The sequence below is a fragment of the Cydia strobilella genome, chromosome 22 (genome assembly GCF_947568885.1).
Source record: "Cydia strobilella chromosome 22, ilCydStro3.1, whole genome shotgun sequence".
Classification (NCBI taxonomy): domain Eukaryota; kingdom Metazoa; phylum Arthropoda; class Insecta; order Lepidoptera; family Tortricidae; genus Cydia; species Cydia strobilella.
In genome coordinates, this window is record NC_086062.1 from 1,067,044 (window position 1) to 1,088,490 (window position 21,447).

General features: G+C 38.5%; 2 protein-coding genes across 2 annotated transcripts in view; one reads left to right on the forward strand and one right to left on the reverse strand.

Moving 5' to 3' along the window:
- The window catches only part of LOC134751567 (inositol 1,4,5-trisphosphate receptor), a 143,404-nt gene that overhangs the window by 71,248 nt on the left and 50,709 nt on the right, over positions 1 to 21,447 (forward strand). Inside the window, exons 24-32 of the mRNA XM_063687027.1 lie at positions 16 to 149; positions 1,984 to 2,031; positions 3,040 to 3,199; positions 4,880 to 5,021; positions 6,004 to 6,125; positions 8,876 to 9,007; positions 9,824 to 9,961; positions 10,509 to 10,712; positions 20,502 to 20,617. Coding sequence (XP_063543097.1) covers positions 16 to 149; positions 1,984 to 2,031; positions 3,040 to 3,199; positions 4,880 to 5,021; positions 6,004 to 6,125; positions 8,876 to 9,007; positions 9,824 to 9,961; positions 10,509 to 10,712; positions 20,502 to 20,617 — 1,196 coding nt within the window. The remainder of the gene's footprint in view (positions 1 to 15; positions 150 to 1,983; positions 2,032 to 3,039; positions 3,200 to 4,879; positions 5,022 to 6,003; positions 6,126 to 8,875; positions 9,008 to 9,823; positions 9,962 to 10,508; positions 10,713 to 20,501; positions 20,618 to 21,447) is intronic.
- Positions 12,157 to 16,964, reverse strand: LOC134751497 (uncharacterized). The gene is made up of 3 exons (XM_063686915.1): positions 16,785 to 16,964; positions 13,972 to 14,085; positions 12,157 to 13,541 (listed from the first exon to the last, which is right to left on the reverse strand). The coding sequence occupies exons 1-3, from the start codon at positions 16,852 to 16,854 to the stop codon at positions 12,301 to 12,303; spliced, it is 1,425 nt and encodes a 474-aa protein (XP_063542985.1). The 5' UTR covers positions 16,855 to 16,964; the 3' UTR covers positions 12,157 to 12,300.

The window sequence follows — 21,447 nt, forward strand, 5'->3', positions numbered from 1 at the left end:
TTTCTTTTCCAACAGTTCATCCTAGACGTCCGGCTGGACTACCGCATCAGCTGCCTGCTCTCCATCTTCAAGAAAGAGTTCGAGCAAGCCGGCGAGCGGGCCGACGTTGAGGCCATAGGGCTACAGGCCGAAGGCATATTCAGTTGCAGGTGAGGATGAACATAGGGAAATACTTGTCTTTTCGAATTATTTCAATAGTTCATCCTATACGACTGGACTATATCTCCACCTTCAAGAAAGAGTTTGAGTGAGCCGGCGAGCGAGTGGATGTACAAGCCATAGGGTTACAGGTCGAAGGCATATTCAGTTGCAGGTGAAGATGAAGATAGGGAAATACTTGTATTTTCGAATTATTTCAATAGTTCATCCTATACGACTGGACTATATCTCCATCTTCAAGAAAGAATTTGAGTGAGCCGGCGAGCGAGCGGATGTACAAGCCATGGGGTCAGGTCGAAGGCATATTCAGTTGCAGGTGAGGATGAAGATAGGGAAATACTTGTCTTTTCGAATTATTTCAATAGTTCATGCTATACGACTGGACTATATCTCCATCTTCAAGAAAGAGTTTGAGTGAGCCGGCGAGCGAGCGGATGTACAAGCCATAGTGTTACAGGTCGAAGGCATATTCAGTTGCAGGTGTGGATGTAGCAAGGAATTACTTGGCAAGTCTCAAATTATTTCAATAGTTCATCCTATACGGCAAAACTATATCCCCATCTTCAAGAAAGCTTTCGAGCAAGCCGGCGAGCGAGCGGATGTACAAGCTATAGTGTTACAGGTCGAAGGCATATTCATTTGCAGGTGAGGATGTAGCAAGGAATTACTTAGCAAGTCTCAAATTATTTCAATAGTTCATCCTATACGGCAAGACTATATCGCCATCTTCAAGAAAGCGTTCGAGCAAGCCGGCGAGCGAGCGGATGTACAAGCCATAGTGTTACAGGTCGAAGGCATATTCATTTGCAGGTGAGGATGTAGCAAGGAATTACTTAGCAAGTCTCAAATTATTTCAATAGTTCATCCTATATATGCCTGGCTGGACTATATCTCCATCTTTACGAAATAGTTCGTGCAAGCGGGCGAGCGAGACGTGGAGGCCATTGGGCTACAGGCCGAAGGTATATTTAGTTGGAGGAAAACCTATTCCGATAAAGGTTCGATAGCCTAGAGGTAAAGCATGCGACTATCAAACCGAAGGTCGCGGGTTCGAAATCCGGCTCGTACAAATGAGTTTCATTAAACTTTTGTACGAAAAACCTTATGTTTTTAAAATTATTAGACACCGCATAATTATAATTATTATGATATAAACCAATGTGGTATTATTTCTCTTTAATCTTGGGAAAATAACAGCATTTATTTATTTTACAAAGTAGAAATAACATTGTTAGAATACTGGTGACTAACGCATGCTGGTGGTGGGGGATGATATACCACAATCATCTAAATTACTTTATCATAAGTATGTCATTTAGCTATCATGTAGTTGTAGTAACTTTCGGGCAGTTTTACACTTAATATTTATTGCTCAACTGTCACCTGGAATTATATCGTGCAAAGTGTGCAAATAGTTATTTGTGCAACAAGAGCGGAAAGTTGGTTTTTTCTGCGAGTATTGATTTTGAGTCCCGAGTAAGCGAAAGATTTCATAATTCCATTCCATTCCATGATTCCAAGATTCCTTGAGCGTAGCGAGGGATTCAAAAACACGATATGAGATGAAGGTTAAAATTTAATACCTATAGACCCCGAAGTATGAAGTGGCACTTCATGGCCTTAACTAAATTAAAAAGCTACTTTGTTTCACTCCTTGGAGTGACGAAAGTCGCACTTTCGTCACAAACAAAATATCAATACATATATTTCATCAAGCTATTCGCGACTTTTTTCTATACTAACTATATTTAGGTAATGTCTTCGTATGTACATTTGTCTCTGTCTTTATTTATGTAGATCTCTATAATGTGTAAATTCTTTCAGAGCAATTCAAACTGTACCCGACGGGTGTCTCCCCAAAAATGTAGACTTGTTAGTAAGCTGAACTGTACATTGCATGGTTTGACGCATCTTTGTGCTGTGATGATGATGATTATGATAATTAGACTTATATTGACCGGGATATAGACCGTGATTACCTTTTGTATTATTTATGAGCTCCCGATATTTCGACGCAGTTACATGCATCATGTGTCCCGGTCAATATAAGTCTAGTGAAACTAACCGTGAATCATTCAAAACTTTGATAATGATGATTGATCAAACATACACTCAATGAATACAATTTGTATGGAAATTTCATACAAGTTATTGCTTTTTACTGAGTAGGATGTTAATTTAATTCAAATGGGACAGAACTAAAAACTAAATCAATTTTTCTGTTAATTTAGTTCTTTTTTTATCTGCAAAATTAGTCTCTTTGTTCTTAAGAATAAATTTGGCTGTTTCTTATAATTTCTCACTGCACCATTTGAATAAAAAACTGTATAAATGCCATTAAAATCATGTCATGTTTGTATGGTTTTGAGTATGTGTATTAACTTAACCCTAAAACATTTAACATGCTTGATTTCATATGTTATGTCCTTGTATGGCCTTGGATCATGTAATTGGGGCATTTTCTATGAAAAGGGACCTTATTGTCTATGGCGCTTACGCCGCACAGCTTCGCGCGGCATTGTAATTATATCGGAGCATCGAATGGCGTAAGCGCCATCGACAATAAGATCCCTTGAAAATACCACAATTATGTTGTAACCTGGACCAATATTACTAATAAATTTATAAAGTAGGAATTAACAAGCGCCAATATATAAAACGCATGAAAAAGCTAAAACAACAGCTTGAACAATAACCGAAGCCTAAGAACTCTCCAAAACGCATGCGTTGTCATTCAAAAGCGAACTTTATTACAAGATAAAACGATACAAATTTCAATAAAAATCACACTTGAAACTTCCACCCTTACAAATAACTAAAAGCATGTAACCACCAATCGAACATAAACTCTACCACCTTACAATAAAGTCCATATTCCAGGGACGGCCTCGACCTGGACGAGTGCGGAGGGCGCATGGTGTTACGCGTACTGCTGCAGTTGTGCTCTCAAGGAGCCTCGGCGGCCCTGGTGTCCGGGGCCCTCGCGTTGCTGTTCAGGCACTTTAGCCAGCGCCAAGAGGTGTTGGCGGCCTTTAAACAGGTATAATATGTCTCTCTCTTACTAACTATACTTGCTGCAAAACTATGTGGAGAGTCAGGTCATAATGCCATCTCATTCACTCTTGGTTGGTCTTAACAAGGGTATTATCTCGGTCGCCAGTTGGTATTGTGGCAAGTATAGATGTAAACACGACAAGAAACATGATGAAACGATTAAAAGTAAACCGGTTTTTATTTTTGAAACGCTGTTTCTTCATGTTTATTAGCGGTAAGACATTTTGGCGCTTTTAAAAAGGTGTGTTGCATCGTCTATCCCTTATAACCTATGGCATAAGGTATATGTTCGGTAACATGACGTATTATGCCGGTTTTACGCTACTACTACAACTCTGCTCTCAAGAGGCATTTGCCGCTTTAGTCTCTGGGGCTCTAGCGTTGGTGTTCAGGCACTTTAGTCAGCGGCAAGAGGTGTTGGCGGTCTTGAACAGATATATGCTACAACGTTCGACCCTTATTGGGTAGGCTATAAGGAACATGGCATGCAACATGTTAAAGCCATAAGATGTAAGCCGATAAACGCGCTTCTGACATCCGTAAAAAAAAACATTTAGACAGCGATTTTTTGATTTTTTGTAAGATTGTGTGTTTATTTTATTTTTATTTTATTTTATTACAAGGAGATAAAACAGAAGCATACAAGTGAAGAACAATATAGACAGAATATACATAACTATTATAGATTATGTTGTTTCCTTAAGCATATCTCACCGAGAACATAAGTGGTATTAGAATGTAAACCTAGCAACATGCAACACTTAACTATTTTAACTACAACAACTACATTAAATTCATATTTATGATTTATGAATGTTATGATCTAAAACTACTTATCTATTTTTTATATAATTTTGTGACAGCAGCCTTGAATGAGGCACGGGAGCATGAGAATAAATCTACATTACAAAGTAGCTGGTTGTGGTGGTCGCAAATTCTATGTAAAGGAGCCCGTTTGCCTGCGTTAGAACGCGTAAGCGGTAAACTAAATAAGTGTTTGGACCTGGTCAACTTCTGCGGAGTGCGAAACTGTAGGGCCGCGAGAAGCTGCGGGCAGTCTATATCGGCTACGCAGATATTGCGCAGCATCACTGCGTCAGCAACGGCTCGTCGGTTCTCCAGAGACAGCATGTTAAACTTGGTCAAAAGATCAGCGTATGAACAACGCGGACTCTTTATTTTAAAATTCAGAAAGCGAAGAAATTTCTTCTGCACCATTTCTATTTTATCTACGTAAATTTGGTAGTATGGGTTCCACGCTACTAAAGCATACTCAAGATATGATCTTACCAGTGATTGATATAGTAGAATGAGAGTGTCCTGCTTTTTGAACGGTTTAGATGTACGTATTATGAAGCCGAGCATTTGGTACGCTTTTTTTACAACTTTTTGTTGCGGTCTATTCCTTATATAATATAACATAAGGTACACAATTCTAACACGACGGATTATGTCTGGATATGTATATAGGGAGCATGGTGTTACGTGTACTTCTCCAGCTCTATTTAAGGAAGTCCTTTAGCCTGTTGGCATTAGCGCCTGCACCAATTCTTAGGCCTAGGTTGCCGCGACCTAGGCCTTGGCTTCCCTAGCGAGCCATGGCAAAAAACTAGGTCAGCGCTAGGATGACGCCATTTCCTGCATTAATATTGATTTTTTTTTTCAGGTCCAACTCCTAGTGTCGGACGCGGACGTGGAATCGTACAAGCAGATCAAAGCAGACTTGGACCTCTTGCGACAGAGCGTGGAGAAGTCCGAGCTGTGGGTCTTTAATAAAGGCCGCGCAGGCGCACTGGACGAACACGGAGGTGAGACAAGCCTCAGGCCCCTAACCTCAAAATAGCGTTCTTAACGGATACCAGTTTACGTCGCGTAGATAAAGCGCTAACGATTGACAATCTAGCTACGTACGGCGTACAGTGTTTTTATAATAACACGTTCGCGGACGGTAAGTGACGTCATGTGTCATAGGCCAAGGAAACAAAAAACTACGCGAATGCTATAGCATTCGTGTCCGCGAATATGTTAACTGTCAAACCAAGTACTGCAATGTCTTGATCAGATTTAAACTGTCAAAAGTCATAGGTGCTAACATTAAACTAATTTCACGGTATATCTCACATATTTTTACACATGTTTATGAAAGCTTGAGTGGTTCATGCATTAATAGTGCTGAGGACCGGCTACCGTTACCCGCGCCCCGCGTACTGCCGCTCACCGCGCAGCGCGTTGAGCGCGCATTGAAATATGAATGGATGTGGTTACGCTGTCGGAAGTACTTGAAAATGTAATCCTAGGTTTTTCGGAATATGCCGCACCTGTGACTAAAATACGTAAATTAAACCGTAAAATTATTTAAATAGCACAATCGGATTAAAAATAACTGCGAAATCTCTAGAACAGTCCTGAAATTTGGTATTACATAACTTAAAGGCCCCTTTGTCATGTCCACACCATTTGACATTTGGGGACCTCGAGGAATCGCAGCCATCTTTGAAAATGTATACCATCCTGGAGAAATTCGCGTTTCACTATAAATCTACGTTCTCTATGAAAATATGGTGTAAGGCAACATTAAAGCTTATTAAATTCTACACAATAAAGTCCTAGATGTCTTTACGGAAAAAATTCATCTTGTTATAGAAAATACTTGCTGAATCCAGATTTAGCGTTTATACCCTTTCAGGGGATATTTATATTCTAGAGATTTCGCAGTTAGTCTTAATCCGATGGTGCTATAAATGAATGTCTTTTTACGATTGTAAAAGGTAAATTGTCCATTGTCCCCAGGTGGAATAGGCACAGTGGGCCCCGGCGGAGCGATTCTAGAGCGCAACGCTTCCATGGACAACGTTTTGGACACGTCGCGGACCGCGAAGCACGACAACAATGAGTACAAGAAGATTAAACACGTAAGTTCTTATGCGTTTACATTGGGCCTGAAGTATTCAAAATGTAATAGACCAGCTTGAGGGTTACGCGAGAGTATTTTATAACATTACCTCGTTATAGTATAAGCGCTGGTGGCCTAGCGGTAAGAGCGTGCGACTTTCAATCCGGAGGTCGCGGGTTCAAACCCCGGCTCGTACCAATGAGTTTTTTGGAACTTATGTACGAAATATCATTTGATATTTACCAGTCGCTTTTCGGTGAAGGAAAACATCGTGAGGAAACCGGACTGATCCTAACAAGGTCTAGTTCCCCCTCTGGGTTGGAAGGTCAGATGGCAGTCGCTTTCGTAAAAACTAGTGCCTACGTCAATTCTTAGGATTAGTTGTCAAGCGGACCCCAGGCTCCCAGGAGCCGTGGCAAAATGCCGGGATAACGCTAGGAAGAAGAAGAAGAAGACCTCGTTATAGTATAAGAACACTCACACGCCTTTTTGAGGTTCCGTACCTCAAAAGGCAAAAAAATAACACTTTGTTGTCCGTCCGTTCGTCCATCTGTCTGTCAAGACCCTTTATTTCAGGAATGCGTGGAGGTTTTTAGTTGAAAAACTCAAAAACCGGAACCATTATAGGATCACTTTGTTGTTCTGCCGTCCGCCCTTCTGTCTGTCAAGTCAAGACCATTTATCGAGGAAACGCGTGAAAGTATTGAGTTAAAATTAAAACCATAATCTCAGGTCTACAGTCCCTTGAAACTGTGAAAAAATCAAACTTCTAAGTTAAATTTGAAAGAAGATACGGCCGTTTTTGCCGCAAAAAACTTATATTTCAACACTCTCAAGGGAATCAACATTTATAGGGTACTTCCCGTTGACCTAGAACTATGAAATTCAGTCTTACACTACAATTACAGGGAAAAAACTAAAAATTATAAATTTGAAAAAAATAAAAAAATAAAGAATAAGTTAAATTTGTACGGAACCCTCGGTGAGCGAGTCCGACTCGCACTTGTCCGGTTTTTAGAAAACTGATGTCACTAAAATTTCAGAGGCTCTTTTGTCGTGACCGCACCTTTCTCAGTCAGGAAAGTGAGGTTGGTGACCTTTTTTTACGATTTTAATTTATGTGTGCGTAGTTGCCCGTATCGACGTACCTACTGTCACCATCTCACATGTCAGTCGAGACAAGTGCACTACACTCTTTGCGAATCAGAGCAACTGCTTACTCTAGATCAAGATAAAACGGTAATTAGAGCTCGTTCCCACTATGTCGGATGTCGGGACGATTTTTAATCGGGTGTCGTAGCGGCAGAACATTTTATATAAAGCTATTCACACACGAACTACAACGATTTTGTGTCGGATCCGACATAAAATATCGTGTGTTTTGTCAGCCCTCCGTCCGGTAAAAAATCGTGTCGGCGGCGCTGTTCACATGATGTCGGATGTCGGACCGCCCCCGCCCGCGCCGCACCCCCTGCGCCCCCCGCGCGTCTAATGAGACCCTCAAATGGCACCAGCTGCGGTCGTGGCCGACACCCGACTAATGTGAACAGAGGCACCGACACCCGATTAAAAATCGTCCCGACAGCCGACTAGTGTGAACAGAGGCGCCGACACCCGATTAAAAATCGTCCCGACATCCGACATAGTGGGAACGAGCTCTTAGAGGGTTAGAGTGCCTTTTATCAGGACCGTAAGTTTCCCACTAAGCAGTGTTGGACATGATAGAGGGGCCTCTGCCTATTCATTCACGGTTTGTATTCACGCTAGCCACATGTACGCCTATGTGCTGACGTACAATCGCGGACATTCCCGGTGAACCACCTTAAGGGCAAAAATCGTTTAAACGTCTTGCAGACGGTCAGGCGATATCATTGCACTTAAAAATGTGGATGTTGAAAAAAAAAGGTTAGCTCAGGTAAAGTTTATTGTACTCCAACTCGTCCATTGTCTTTGTGGCGGCCGGCATTTGCAAACTAAGATAAGGAATCCAAAATGCATCCTTATTGGTTATCTTTATGAGGCGGCAAAGCTTAGCCTAAACAACAACAACTACTAAACTAATAAACTGTCCTTACTACCTTATATAAAGTTTAAGTTAAGTTTATCTTAACTTAATAATGAAAAGGGTAAAAACAGGTAATGAGACAAACAATAGGTAGTAAGAATCAGAATCAGAAACATTTATTGTTCAAACTGTGTAGGTACAAGAAGTATAGCTAGGTACATTTTTTATGGGTATCAACAGTTTTACCCTTTTCAACAGATAAAGACAAGATAAAGACAAGGACAGATAAAGAATCCTAAATGCATCGTAATTGGTTATCTCTATGGGAGGGGAGTTTAGCTCGCTCGTAAGGATCTAGGTAATTTTTTTCTGAATTGGTTCACCGGCAATGTCCCCGATTGTACCTTGACATTAAATCATACTTATACAGGGTGGCCAAAAAATATGTGCATTCCCGTTACCAGAGAGAATTTGGGATTATTCTAAGCAACTTTTACTATGGGACCAACCCCGAAATGGCGAAAATAAATTTGGCTGTTTCATACATTTTGGCTGGTCCATTTTCTATGGGAGGGTAAATTTTTTTTGCGATTTCTTGGTTGGTCCCATATTAAAAGTTGCTCAGTATAATCCCAAAACCTCCCTGGCAACGGGAATGCACATTTTTTTGGCCACCCTTTATATCTTTTCGTAGATCTATTCGATCACATAAGTATTATTCTGACAGCTAGTTCACGTTACAATACTTGATATCTTGTTTACAGATACTACAACGTATGATCAAATACTGCACACACGGAAACAGTGGCACCGCCACCAGCGGCAAGCCACGGCGACACGAGCAAAGACTCCTCCGAAATATAGGCGTGCACAACATTGTGCTGGATCTTTTGCAAGTACGTAATAATAATAATTTGCTGCTCTCGTCGGTGACTGGTTACGATTCGGGGTCCTCTTCGGAGAAACCGAGGGTTTTGCCTGTGCAATTGCGGACGAAGACGATGCGGATGATGACGAACAACTACCGGAAATATATCCTGAAGGACGGTACGGTCGACATTTGTCGGGCATGCCGCCGTCCCGGAGAGTCACTCAGGCATATCATTTCCCATCTTGCTAACGGCGAGTACTTGCACAGACACAATCTCGTAGCCAGGAGTATTCACCAGCAGCTTGCTCTTCTATACGGCCTTGTGGACCGCGAAGTACCGTACTACAAGTATTTACCTGTGCCAGTTCTCGAGAATGGTCGTACAACGCTCTATTGGGATCGATCTATCATTCTAGCCTGACATTGTGATAATAGATCGATTGCAACGCCGGGCCGTGCTCGTCGACATCACCATCCCCCATGATGAGAATCTCGTGAAAGCCGAGATGGACAAGTCCAGCAAGTATCTAGACTTGGCTCACGAGATAACCGCCATGTGGGATGTTGACTCGACGATCATTGTTCCTATATAATAGTCGTGTCAGCGAACGGTCTCATAGCGAAGAGTCTCGACCAACACCTTGAGAGACTCTCACTAGGTGGTTGGATCAAGGGTCAGATGCAGAAGGCTATAATTTTGGACACGGCGCGTATAGTACGTCGGTTCCTTACTCTGCTGATCTCTCACTCTCATAGCGTCTTCTGCTTCTGACTGTACTACCATCTAACTATATTTAGATTTCTCTAGATACCTAGATATTAAACAAGTAAATGTTTTCAGGTCCCTCACGATGAAGATGACGCAGCCATGGATGAACTGCTAGCGTTGGCGCACGTGTTCTTACAACACTTCTGCCACGGCAACCAGCAGAACCAGACCATTCTGCACACGCACCTGGACCTGTTCCTGAACGCTGGGGTAAGTACAAGGGGTTCTATCCTAGAAGCTAGCACCTGCAAGATGCAACCATGGATGAACTGCTATTCTGCACAAGCATTTGGTCCTCAACGCTGGAGTAAGTTTTATAATAGGTTCTATCCTAGAAGAAAGTTTGATGTTACTTTCTGTCTCCTTGCACAAGACTAATTTACTATCATATAGTCAGCGTCAAATAGACAGTGACGGCCAAAGTGGCTAAATATATCAGAAGTTCGGAAACCTTTAGCCACTTTGGACCCCACTGACTTTTTGATGCTGATTTCAGCGCCCCCCAACATATTCTACTTATAAAATTAGTCAAATATGATGCGGTCAAAATATATACGTCAATTTTAAAAACAAGTCAGAAGTAAATGTGACATAAAAATTTAATATTTTTTGCTTTCATTCGCCAGAGTAACAGACATTAGTACAGTTTTTTCTTACCTGAGGGAAATGATTCATAATATTCAACATATTCAATTGTAATTTGTAATCTCAACGTTATTATTTTTCTTGCATTAGGTATAACATTATTTTCACACAGATACGCGAGGCCCAGACGGTGTGCGCGATCTTCAAAGACAACGCAACATTATGCAGTCACGAGGGCAACGAGAAAGTGGTTGCACATTTCGTGCACTGCATCGAGTCCAGAGGCCGAAGACCGGCGTACCTACACTTCCTGAGGACCATAGTACATGCTGACACGCAATATATCCGGAGAAGTCAAGATTTGGTTATGCAAGAGGTAAGATATAACTTGTTACATATTTCGTTCACTGTACCGAGTCCAGAGGCCGAAGACCGGCGTACCTACACTTCCTGAGGACCATAGCACATGCTGACACGCAATATATCCGGAGAAGTCAAGATTTGGTTATGCAAGAGGTAAGATATAACTTGTTACATATTTCGTTCACTGTACCGAGTCCAGAGGCCGAAGACCGGCGTACCTACACTTCCTGAGGACCATAGCACATGCTGACACGCAATATATCCGGAGAAGTCAAGATTTGGTTATGCAAGAGGTAAGATATAACTTGTTACATATTTCGTTCACTGTACCGAGTCCAGAGGCCGAAGACCGGCGTACCTACACTTCCTGAGGACCATAGTACATGCTGACACGCAATATATCCGGAGAAGTCAAGATTTGGTTATGCAAGAGGTAAGATATAACTTGTTACATATTTCGTTCACTGTACCGAGTCCAGAGGCCGAAGACCGGCGTACCTACACTTCCTGAGGACCATAGCACATGCTGACACGCAATATATCCGGAGAAGTCAAGATTTGGTTATGCAAGAGGTAAGATATAACTTGTTACATATTTCGTTCACTGTACCGAGTCCAGAGGCCGAAGACCGGCGTACCTACACTTCCTGAGGACCATAGCACATGCTGACACGCAATATATCCGGAGAAGTCAAGATTTGGTTATGCAAGAGGTAAGATATAACTTGTTACATATTTCGTTCACTGTACCGAGTCCAGAGGCCGAAGACCGGCGTACCTACACTTCCTGAGGACCATAGTACATGCTGACACGCAATATATCCGGAGAAGTCAAGATTTGGTTATGCAAGAGGTAAGATATAACTTGTTACATATTTCGTTCACTGTACCGAGTCCAGAGGCCGAAGACCGGCGTATCTACACTTCCTGAGGACCATAGTACATGCTGACACGCAATATATCCGGAGAAGTCAAGATTTGGTTATGCAAGAGGTAAGATATAACTTGTTACATATTTCGTTCACTGTACCGAGTCCAGAGGCCGACGACCGGCGTACCTACACTTCCTGTCCTGAGGACCATCACAGTATCATGCTGACACGCAATATATATTTGGAGGAGTCAGGATTTGGTGATGCAAAAGGTAAGATATAATTATCCTCCCCCTCGCCTAGCCCCCACCACCGGCCCCGACCCCCAAGGAAAGTATTAGAAATAATGTTAGCCATCTTGTCTTTTTTATTGAAAAACACTTTTGAAAAATAAATCACGGCAAATATGTAACAATTGTAAATCGTATACGATCATTTACATTATTTTGATTTGATAAGTAGCAACACTACTAATACTTACACTGCTTATACTACCTTACATTATTCCGAAAATTAAGTAACATCCCGATTCCCGCAACTGGTTGAAGGGACCCATAATGCTTTTACACAAATAAAACTAATATAATTTATATTAACATTTATTCAGTAAAAAGATGAAATAACTTTAATTACACAATTTTAGAACATTAAATTAACACAATCGACTCGTTTCTTACTTCTAAAACAAATAAAACAAGTTCTTTACATGCCAACTTTAAACTTTAAAAATCAAACCCGAACACGTTTGCCATACGAGAGCAGATGTTTCACGACAACCGTTCTAAAGTCTATCAACGACATAGATTTCCCTCCATATTTGTTGTACAAGATATAAGCATTCAACATCAACATTTGCAATATATGCACTCCCAATCTCTTATATTTGTAAGTTGTTCGTGTCTTCTTGCCGCACACGAAATAATACTGCCCCATCATTTCATCATGCTTTTCTATGCTATCTCTATATTTGTTATACTCCAATACACATGCAGGTTTCTTATTTTTTTGGTTATATGCGTCTATATACTGTTTCCACTCCCCACTGTGCTCAGACGATATCATTATAATTTCACGACGTTCTTTCCATTTCGTAACGCAAATGCCGTCAGCGTTATATTTAACTATCTTCTCGCCTTTATTTAATTGTTTCTCTTTGAATTCTTTTAGAACTCCGAATCTTTTACGTTGTATCGGTCCTGTTACATAAGTTTTTCTATCAATAAGGAACTTAGTTAATTCAAGAGAGTTGTAAACATCAGATAGGTAGACTGAATGGCCGACGTCTAATTTATCTTCGAGCAATGTTTTCGCCACATTAGGGCCAGGTTTCTGATCGTATTGATAAACTACTAATTTATGCGCTAAACCGAACTCGTCTGTCAATAAATATACATGCTCATAACAAGGCACTGTGATCGATTCCTCTATACATAGTACTTTCTCTGGATTAACGAGTTTTCGCATCATTATATTAAAGTAATCTATCATATGCGATATTTCACACATCTTATCATTCTTCCCAGGCAGCTCATGTTCGAAATTTAAACACTTCAAAATAATTCCAAATCTAACATCACTCATAAACTCCTCAGAATCTTCAACAATCGGCGGAGTTTTCAAAAAATCATCAATAATATTTGTGTTTATAGTTCCTATATTCAAAAGCAATCCGAAAAAGACGTAAAACTCGTTCACTGTTACTTCTTTAAATCTTCTACCTTGTTGATTCGGATATATAATTTTCATTGCGTAATTGTTAATATTGTTGACTAGAAACTCAAATAACGATCTTGTAAACATCAATTTGAAGAAGTCTACAGGAGATTTACCGCAGCTTTCCTTAAGGCCTGGCTTCAGTTTGAACGGACATACTTTCGCCGATCGTATTTCGTCGCTCCAATCTTTCAACGACGGTGTGACCGAAGATAGCGAGAACTCGTCTTCCGTGTCCGATGCGCTCTCTGTGTCACCTGCGATCAGAAACATAGTATTTAATATAGGTAGATGGGCCGAATATTTAGTTATTATTCGGTATATTCCGCAAGTATTTCAAAGTTCATATTTGTCGGGATTATTCGGTAAAAATGCAGAACATTTGCCGAATAATTGTTATTTAGCAGCAAAGCTATGTGAATACGTATTTGCTTTTCTAGGGTGACCAGATATTTTCTATACAATGGGACCTTATTGTCGATGGCGCTTACGCCATTATTAACGATGCTCCGATATAAATACAATGCCGCGCGACGCTGTGCGGCGTACGCGCCATCGACAATAAGGTCCTTTTTCATAGAAAATGCCCCAAATGTTGCAAAATCTAAACAAATCATGCTACATAAAAGAAACACATTTTATTTATCGACTTTTTTGACTTGTCCTTTTGTATAAAATGTTCCTCACCTGCGATACTCCAATCGCTATCTGAAATACTCCATTCACTCTCCGACATGGTTTCCCATTCACCATCCGATTCATTCTCCGACCGACTGTATGATTCGTCGTGGTCATCATTACCTGTAAAAACAGAAATTATGTCAATTTGATTTCAATAATTGACATACAATACATGGCGGATCAAAAATACATGACACTGTCATGTTTTTTTTTAAATATTCCTAAAAAAATACTGTCATGATGACAGTATACTTTTTTTAGGGTTCCGTACCCAGAGGGTAAAAACGGGACTATTACTAAGACTCCGCTGTCCGTCTTTCCGTCCGTCTGTCTGTCTGTCACCAGGCTGTATACAGTTGAAATTTTCACAGATGATGTATTTCTGTTGCCGCTATAACAAAAAATACTAAAAACAGAATAATATAAATATTTAAATGGGGCTCCCATACAACAAACGTGATTTTTTTGCCGTTTTTTTCCGTAATGGTACGGAACCCTTCGTGCGCGAGTCCGACTCGCACTTGGCCGGTTTTTTTTGGGAATATTTTTCTTACTTACATATCCTGAAAAACGGCAATATTCTCCTTTAGCTTTGATACACAAACGCAAACTTCTCAAAATTATCAACAATATGTCCCAGTAAAAAATATTGTCAACGTATTTTTGTATCCTGCAAGAAGAGTCCCCGGCAAGCTCGGCCAAATAACTTCCGTACAAACGGAGTTTCGATCTCATTTTAAAACTACGTGTTGGATTGTAATGAAACTTTGCACATACAATGGCATGAGGTATAACTAGGTCTGTAATTAGTTTATATAGCTCCAGTTTATAAAACAAACGAAATAGAGCAAAACAAGTTTTGTATGAAAAACTTAAATTCGCTGTATTTTTTTTACTATGATATCTGAAGCTACATAAACTAATTACATACATACATATACATATACCTTATCCTATTGTAAGTACAAAGTTTCAGAGCAATTTAGCTAGTCGTTTTAAAATGAGAGCGGAACTACGTTTGTATAGAGATCCGAGCTTGCCGGGGACCCTTAAGTAGTAGTAGTTAAGAGTTGGTGATGTATAATGATGACATTAAATGACTGCCCGAAAGTGGGGTCCGGACTGGCGACAGTGGCGACTATTGCGTAAATATACTGATTCAGGACATTTTTTTAGCATTAGAAATCATATGTCTTAATTTTTATTGAGAACGCTTTAAAAAACCGGCCAAGTGCGAGTCGGACTCGCGTTCCGAGGGTTCCGTATATTACACAATTTAAACAATGTATTTTTTATGTGAAACGTGAGTGAAATGTCTTTAAAAAACCCGTAGGGGTCGGACCAAAAACTAAGTAATTAAGTCCGACTCACGCTTGACTGCAATTTCTAATAGGTTTTCCTGTAATCTATAGGCAAAGATCTATTTTGTTTTTTTTTTTCAAAATTTTAGACCCAGTAGTTTCGGAGATAAAGGGGGGGGGGGGGATGGTCATTTTTTGCCTATTTTTTTGAATAACTTCTAAATTGTTTATCCTAAAATTATTTAAAAAAAATTTGAGATTCTTACAATGAGCTCTTTCATTTGTTATATAACACGATATAGTTTAAAAACTTTATTTTTTAATTTTCTCATTTACCCCCAAAAGTGGCCCCCATGATTAATATTTATTTGTTTGCGTTACATGTCCGTCTTTGGGTCACAAACTTACATATGTGTACCAAATTTCAACGTAATTGGTCGAGCGGTTTCGGAGAAAATTGGCTGTGACAGACAGACAGACAGACGCACGAGTGATCCTATAAGGGTTCCGTTTTTTCCTTTTGAGGTACGGATCCCTAAAAAACCGGCCGAGGGTTTCGTACTTTTTAGTATTTGTTGTTATAGCGGCAACAGAAATACATCATCTGTGAAAAAAACTGTCTGCCTATCACGGTTCATGAGATACAGCCTGGTGACAGACAGACGGACAGCGGAGTCTTAGTAATAGGGTCCCGTTTTTACCCTTTGGGTACGGAACCCTAAAAACAGTTACTAAATATTACTTATGAAACCAAAAGAATGTAAATATAGATCCTCGCTATATAATTGTTACATATTATCTGTAATTTATTTTTCAAGTGTTTTTTAATAAAAAGATGTCAAGATTGTTCACCATTTTTGTAATGCAAAAAAAAACGAGGTATAGTCGCAGTGAATTTTATTGGTACGCCAGCCGGCGCATTGAGAAGTACAGTTTAATTTGAAAATCTGACTAATTTTATTAAAAAATACCATTAAAAACCCGTTTGACGAGCGAGACTTTTTTCATATCTGAAACTGTTATGTGGGTAGTAAAGCGAGCGAGCTATGCGATGTATTTAAATTTACAATTATAAGTATAGTTTTTTTACGATCCTTAAAGAGTGAAATCAAACAAAAGCAATTAAATGAACGAAACATGATAACCCTTTATAATATTCGCAGAAATATTTGTTCCGGTAAACGCGTAGCAATATTTTGTTAGGTTATATTACTACGTTATTACTAGAATTATAAAAGGTGGGTTAGGTTTTCTTTATTACACCTGTAAAATTCGTAACAATCGGCAAAATATTACAGTTATTAATATATTATACGAAAAATGTAACCGAAATATGAACTTTCAATACAACAACACTTTAATTTGAATACAAATATGTAATTTTAACTATAAAACTCAAACATTTTAAAATTATTTTAAAACTTACGTATTATAAAACATGTCGAGCTATTCGACCCGTTTAAAATAATTTTAATACAAATATGTAATTTTAAAATTTTACAATAAATAATCACTTACCGGTTTCCACTGACAATTGCGAATTCATTTTGCTAGCCAATTCCTCAAATATTTCATTTTTCGAATCCATTTTGCAAGACGACCAGTTTAAATCCGAACACAGACGTTAAAAAGAACAAAGATAAGCACAGTAATGGTTTTAAACCAAAATTAAACCGCCGATATACCCGATACTGTATTTATTGTCAATTTAGATTTACCCACATTATTGATATCATTGTTAGTTGCTGCGAAAACTGACCGCGGTTTACGATAATAAAAAGAAACTTAAGATCTAAACGTATACGACGCCCTTTTGCATGAATACTGTCAATATCGGGCAATGAGCAATGACTTGCTACCGGTTTTTTCGACCGCGCGCCATGTTTTATCTATACGCGCAGCTGCGCGGTGGGTTGATGATAATAATATTATAAGTTCTTTAGGTCGGAAGAACGATTTTATCTAATTATGTTTTACTCCTATTGTACTATTAGGCGATTAAGGTAGCTACTGTCGAACACGATGTCGGTTATAGTCTTCAAATATGTCGCGGTGTGCTCAAATCAGAGATGGGCATTAATCGATTAATCTTTTAGTTAACTAATCAATCGATTAAAAATATCAATCGTCATTTTTTAATCGCGATTAATTTAGTTGCGATTAAATTAGTTGTGAGAATGTTCGACTAACAACTAAATTAGTTTTAGTTTCAATCGACTAAATTTCACGATTAAATCTATATTAAAACTACGTAGTCGCCCGTTTTTGCATTTTTTATCTTGCAATATGTAACTACAAGTACGTATGTATGTAACATACGGAGGTACTCGTATGTTATAACTATGTTAGTTTGGGTTCCCCAGTTCTTATTTACCCTTAGATAAGAGAAATTTAATCCAATTTCAGAGAGATGCACTACTTTAGTAGCAAAATAATAGTGAGAACAGATCTCACTCCTTAGAAACGGTCAAAATATCGTAAGTAATACATGACTAAGATGTCCTAATCAGTCTGTCAACAAAGCCATACCGAGGTATTCTATTCAATTTGCTTCTAACATTAGTCGCGAGAAAATAGTCTAACTAATTAGTCGATTACAAAATTTAGTTGTCCGAAATCAATCGGCAACTAATTTAGTTGCAACTAAATTAGTTGCACTCTATACAATTAAGATTGATCAATCGTCGTTTTCAATCGTCAGTCGCAATTAATTCTTGTAATCTTAATCGTTAATCGTTAGTCGATTACATTTTGCCCATCTCTGGCTCAAATATGTCGAATATGGGCCTGCCTTATGGCGTTGTAATAATAACTTCAGCCTAAAAGTCCTTAGGTTGAAATTAACGATATTTATCTTATTAGATTTTGTTCCTATTGTAGTATAGCGTTTCAGGAAACAATTATTTGTAAACAGATGTATTAAATGTCTTCCACGATCGTAAATACATAGGTACTAGGGCTAAGCTAAGCATATACAGTGTGGAAATAATGAATGGGCCCTGGAGGGAAAGTACCTCAAAACCTTAAGTGAGCTCATTTTGATTAAAGGAAACATTCTTTTATTTTTGTAAATAAACAAAACTGCATTAATTTTTAAGGCACTTGCTCCAGGGCCCATTCATTCTTTCCACACTGTATATGTATTAGGGCCTAACCGTTATGCGATAGCGCTGAATTGTAGGTTTTGTGAAATTCAATTTAAAACCTATGTATTTTAGTTACTGTTTTAGTAATTCGTCTTTCCAACGATATATAATTTGATACCTACAACAATACCTGTAACATAACGTAACAAACTACATTACTCTTTATTGCACACCTCAATAAAAGTAAACGACACAAATTACACTTAAAAAAAGTTAACGAAAATCGGCGGTCTTATCGTTAAAGAGCTATCTATTCCAGATAGCAAAATTCACATTAGTCTTCGTAACTATTTTGTTCGATTTATATCCAAGACTTTTAAAGATTGTTCCCATAACATTTATAGGTATTTATACGAGCCATGTATAATATTGTCTTCGGTTACCGCGATAGTTACTCATGAAATAAAACTATGAAACCGGATTATTGAAATTGAAATTGAAATTGAAATTGAAATCATTTATTGCATATCACATAGCAGGTACAGGTGTTCTTAAATATAAGCTGTTCATGTGACGCCCTGTTAGGGCACGGCAACATAGTTCCACATAGGGAAACATACTTATTTAATCTAAAATTATACATCTTATTATTTACATATGTGCCAAATAATTAATTAATTATTTTACATTTAAATAAAATCTGCCATGCACAATATCAAATACAATTACAATCAATTTACGATCACAAGTATCACAAAAGAGATATTATATATCTTCAAAAAATTCTCTGATATTATAGTAACATTTATCTAACAGAAATGTTTTTAGTTTCTTGCTAAACAGGCTTAATTTACTCTCGTTTTTTATGTTATTTGGGAGGTGATAATATATTTTTATTGACATATAGTGTGGGCTAGATGTGAACAGTTTCAGTTTAGAAAAGGGAAGTTTCAGTTTATTTAAATTTCGGTCGTTTCTTTTGGGTAGTGTTTCAGGAGAATATAGTTCGCTATGTTTTCTTACAAATTTACTGGTCTCTAGGATATATATAGAGGTAAGAGTGAGTATTTTATACTTTACAAAAAATGGCTTACAGGTTTCCATTTCGTCAATGTTGGCCATTATTCTGATGCATCTTTTTTGAAGAATAAATATTTTATCTTTTATCGCGTTTTATTCGCGGGATTATATCGCGTATATTGAATTTATAATACATCCCGACGTTTCGAACCCTTTACAGCGTTCGTGGTCAACGGGTGAATTCAATATACGCGATATAATCCGGTTTCATAGTTTTATTTCACGACCCGTGTATAGTTGTGCCGTTCCCGGTAACATTACCCATTTTGTATGGAAAATGTTACCGAGCCAGAAATTTCCCCATACAAAATGGGGAATGTTACCGGGAATGGCACAACTCTAGACCCGTGTATTTAATCCTAGGGTTCCTATTAAATTAGGGACTTGTGTATGTATTTAAACGGCATATTCCCCTAATGGAGTTCATACGTTCAACTTCATTTATTCAGACATGAGACACCAAATGAGATCATTATTTTTATTATCAATAAAATTTATATACATATACATATATGGTTCGTATCATACACTATTTAATTTCATTTTATTTAATAATTAAGGATAAATTAATGAATTGAAATTGAAAATAAATGAAATTAAATCAATATAAAATATAATACTATCAATATGATTCTATTAAGGAAATATTAATGCGAAAATTAAATTAAAAATGCTTATTGATAAAAACGACAATCTGTAGACTACCGTAGTCTACTGAACGCTTGACATGTTAATATGGGACATTTTCTATTAAAAGGGACCTTATTGTCGATGGCGCTTACGCCGCACAGCATTGCGTGATTGTAATTATACCGGAGCATCGTTAATAATGGCGTAAGCGCCATCGACAATAAGGTCCCTTTTTATAGAAAATACCACATATGATTTTTGTGAACAGAACACATTTGGGGCATTTTCTATGAAAAGGGACCTTATTGTCGATGGCGCTTACGCCGCACAGCGTCGCGCGGCATTGTATTTATAATTTATATCGGAGCATCGTTTATAATGGCGTAAGCGCCATCGACAATAAGGTCCCTTATTATAGAAAATACCACATTTGTTTCAGATGGTGAACGCCGGTGAAGACGTGCTGATATTCTATAACGACCGGGTGTCGTTCAACAACTTCATACAGATGATGCGTCAGTACAAGCAGACCAATGAGATGCCAGAAGCGTTGAGGTAATAAAGTTATAACTATTAATGCATAGATATGCAATAAAGAGAAAACCAAATGCTTAACACTAACTCGTAGTTATACAAGGGGTAGACTCCGGTTGGAGCAAAAAGATTTGGAAACTTAGCAAACGACAACTCCAAATAATAACGGGGGTGTTTACTGGCCATTCCGGGGTCAAGGGAATCCTGGCCAAGATGGGACACGCTGACAACACCGATTGTCGTATGTGTGGCGAAGAGGAAGAGACAGTAGAACACCTGATGTGTGAATGTCACGCCCTCGCCAGACTAAGAATGAAGGACTTTAGAACAGGCTATCTGGAACCAAGGAATTCAAAACGCTACCCATGAGCTCCATCATCTGGCATATGGAGATGGTGGGAAAAGCTCTTGAGTAGCAGACGGATCTTTCCTAGAGGGTAACTGCACAAAAGATCCCTATGGGTCGAAGTGTATCCGCAAGGGCCCCCGATAACCATAAGATAAGATAACTCGTTGTTGAATAAATGCACGATTTGAATCGATTATTTTTTAGATAATTAGTCCCTATGCAACATTTTAATTTCAAAAAAGGATTTAGGTTATGCAGTTTTTTACTGGTTCTTAGTTTATATGACAGTCTTTGAAATTCCAAATGAATGGATCCTTGAAATCCAAAAAAAATTATTAGCTATTTTCAGCAAACAATGATTTGATATTGTGGGTTTTTGACTTTTCGTACATTTTATATGAAATCGCGTGTGCGATATCGCGTCCGTGGAACTTAAAGATAAAAGCCTATTTTATTAACTCCCTACGCAAAAAAAGGGATGTTATAAGTATGACCATTATGT

Coding starts and splice junctions, on each gene's coding strand:
- LOC134751497 (XM_063686915.1), bottom strand. CDS start 16,854: ATGGATTCGAAAAATGAAATATTTGAGGAATTGGCTAGCAAAATGAAT. Junction 14,086..16,784: donor GCAATTGTCAGTGGAAACCG/GTAAGTGATTAT, acceptor CTGTTTTTACAG/GTAATGATGACCACGACGAA. Junction 13,542..13,971: donor TAGCGATTGGAGTATCGCAG/GTGAGGAACATT, acceptor TTCTGATCGCAG/GTGACACAGAGAGCGCATCG.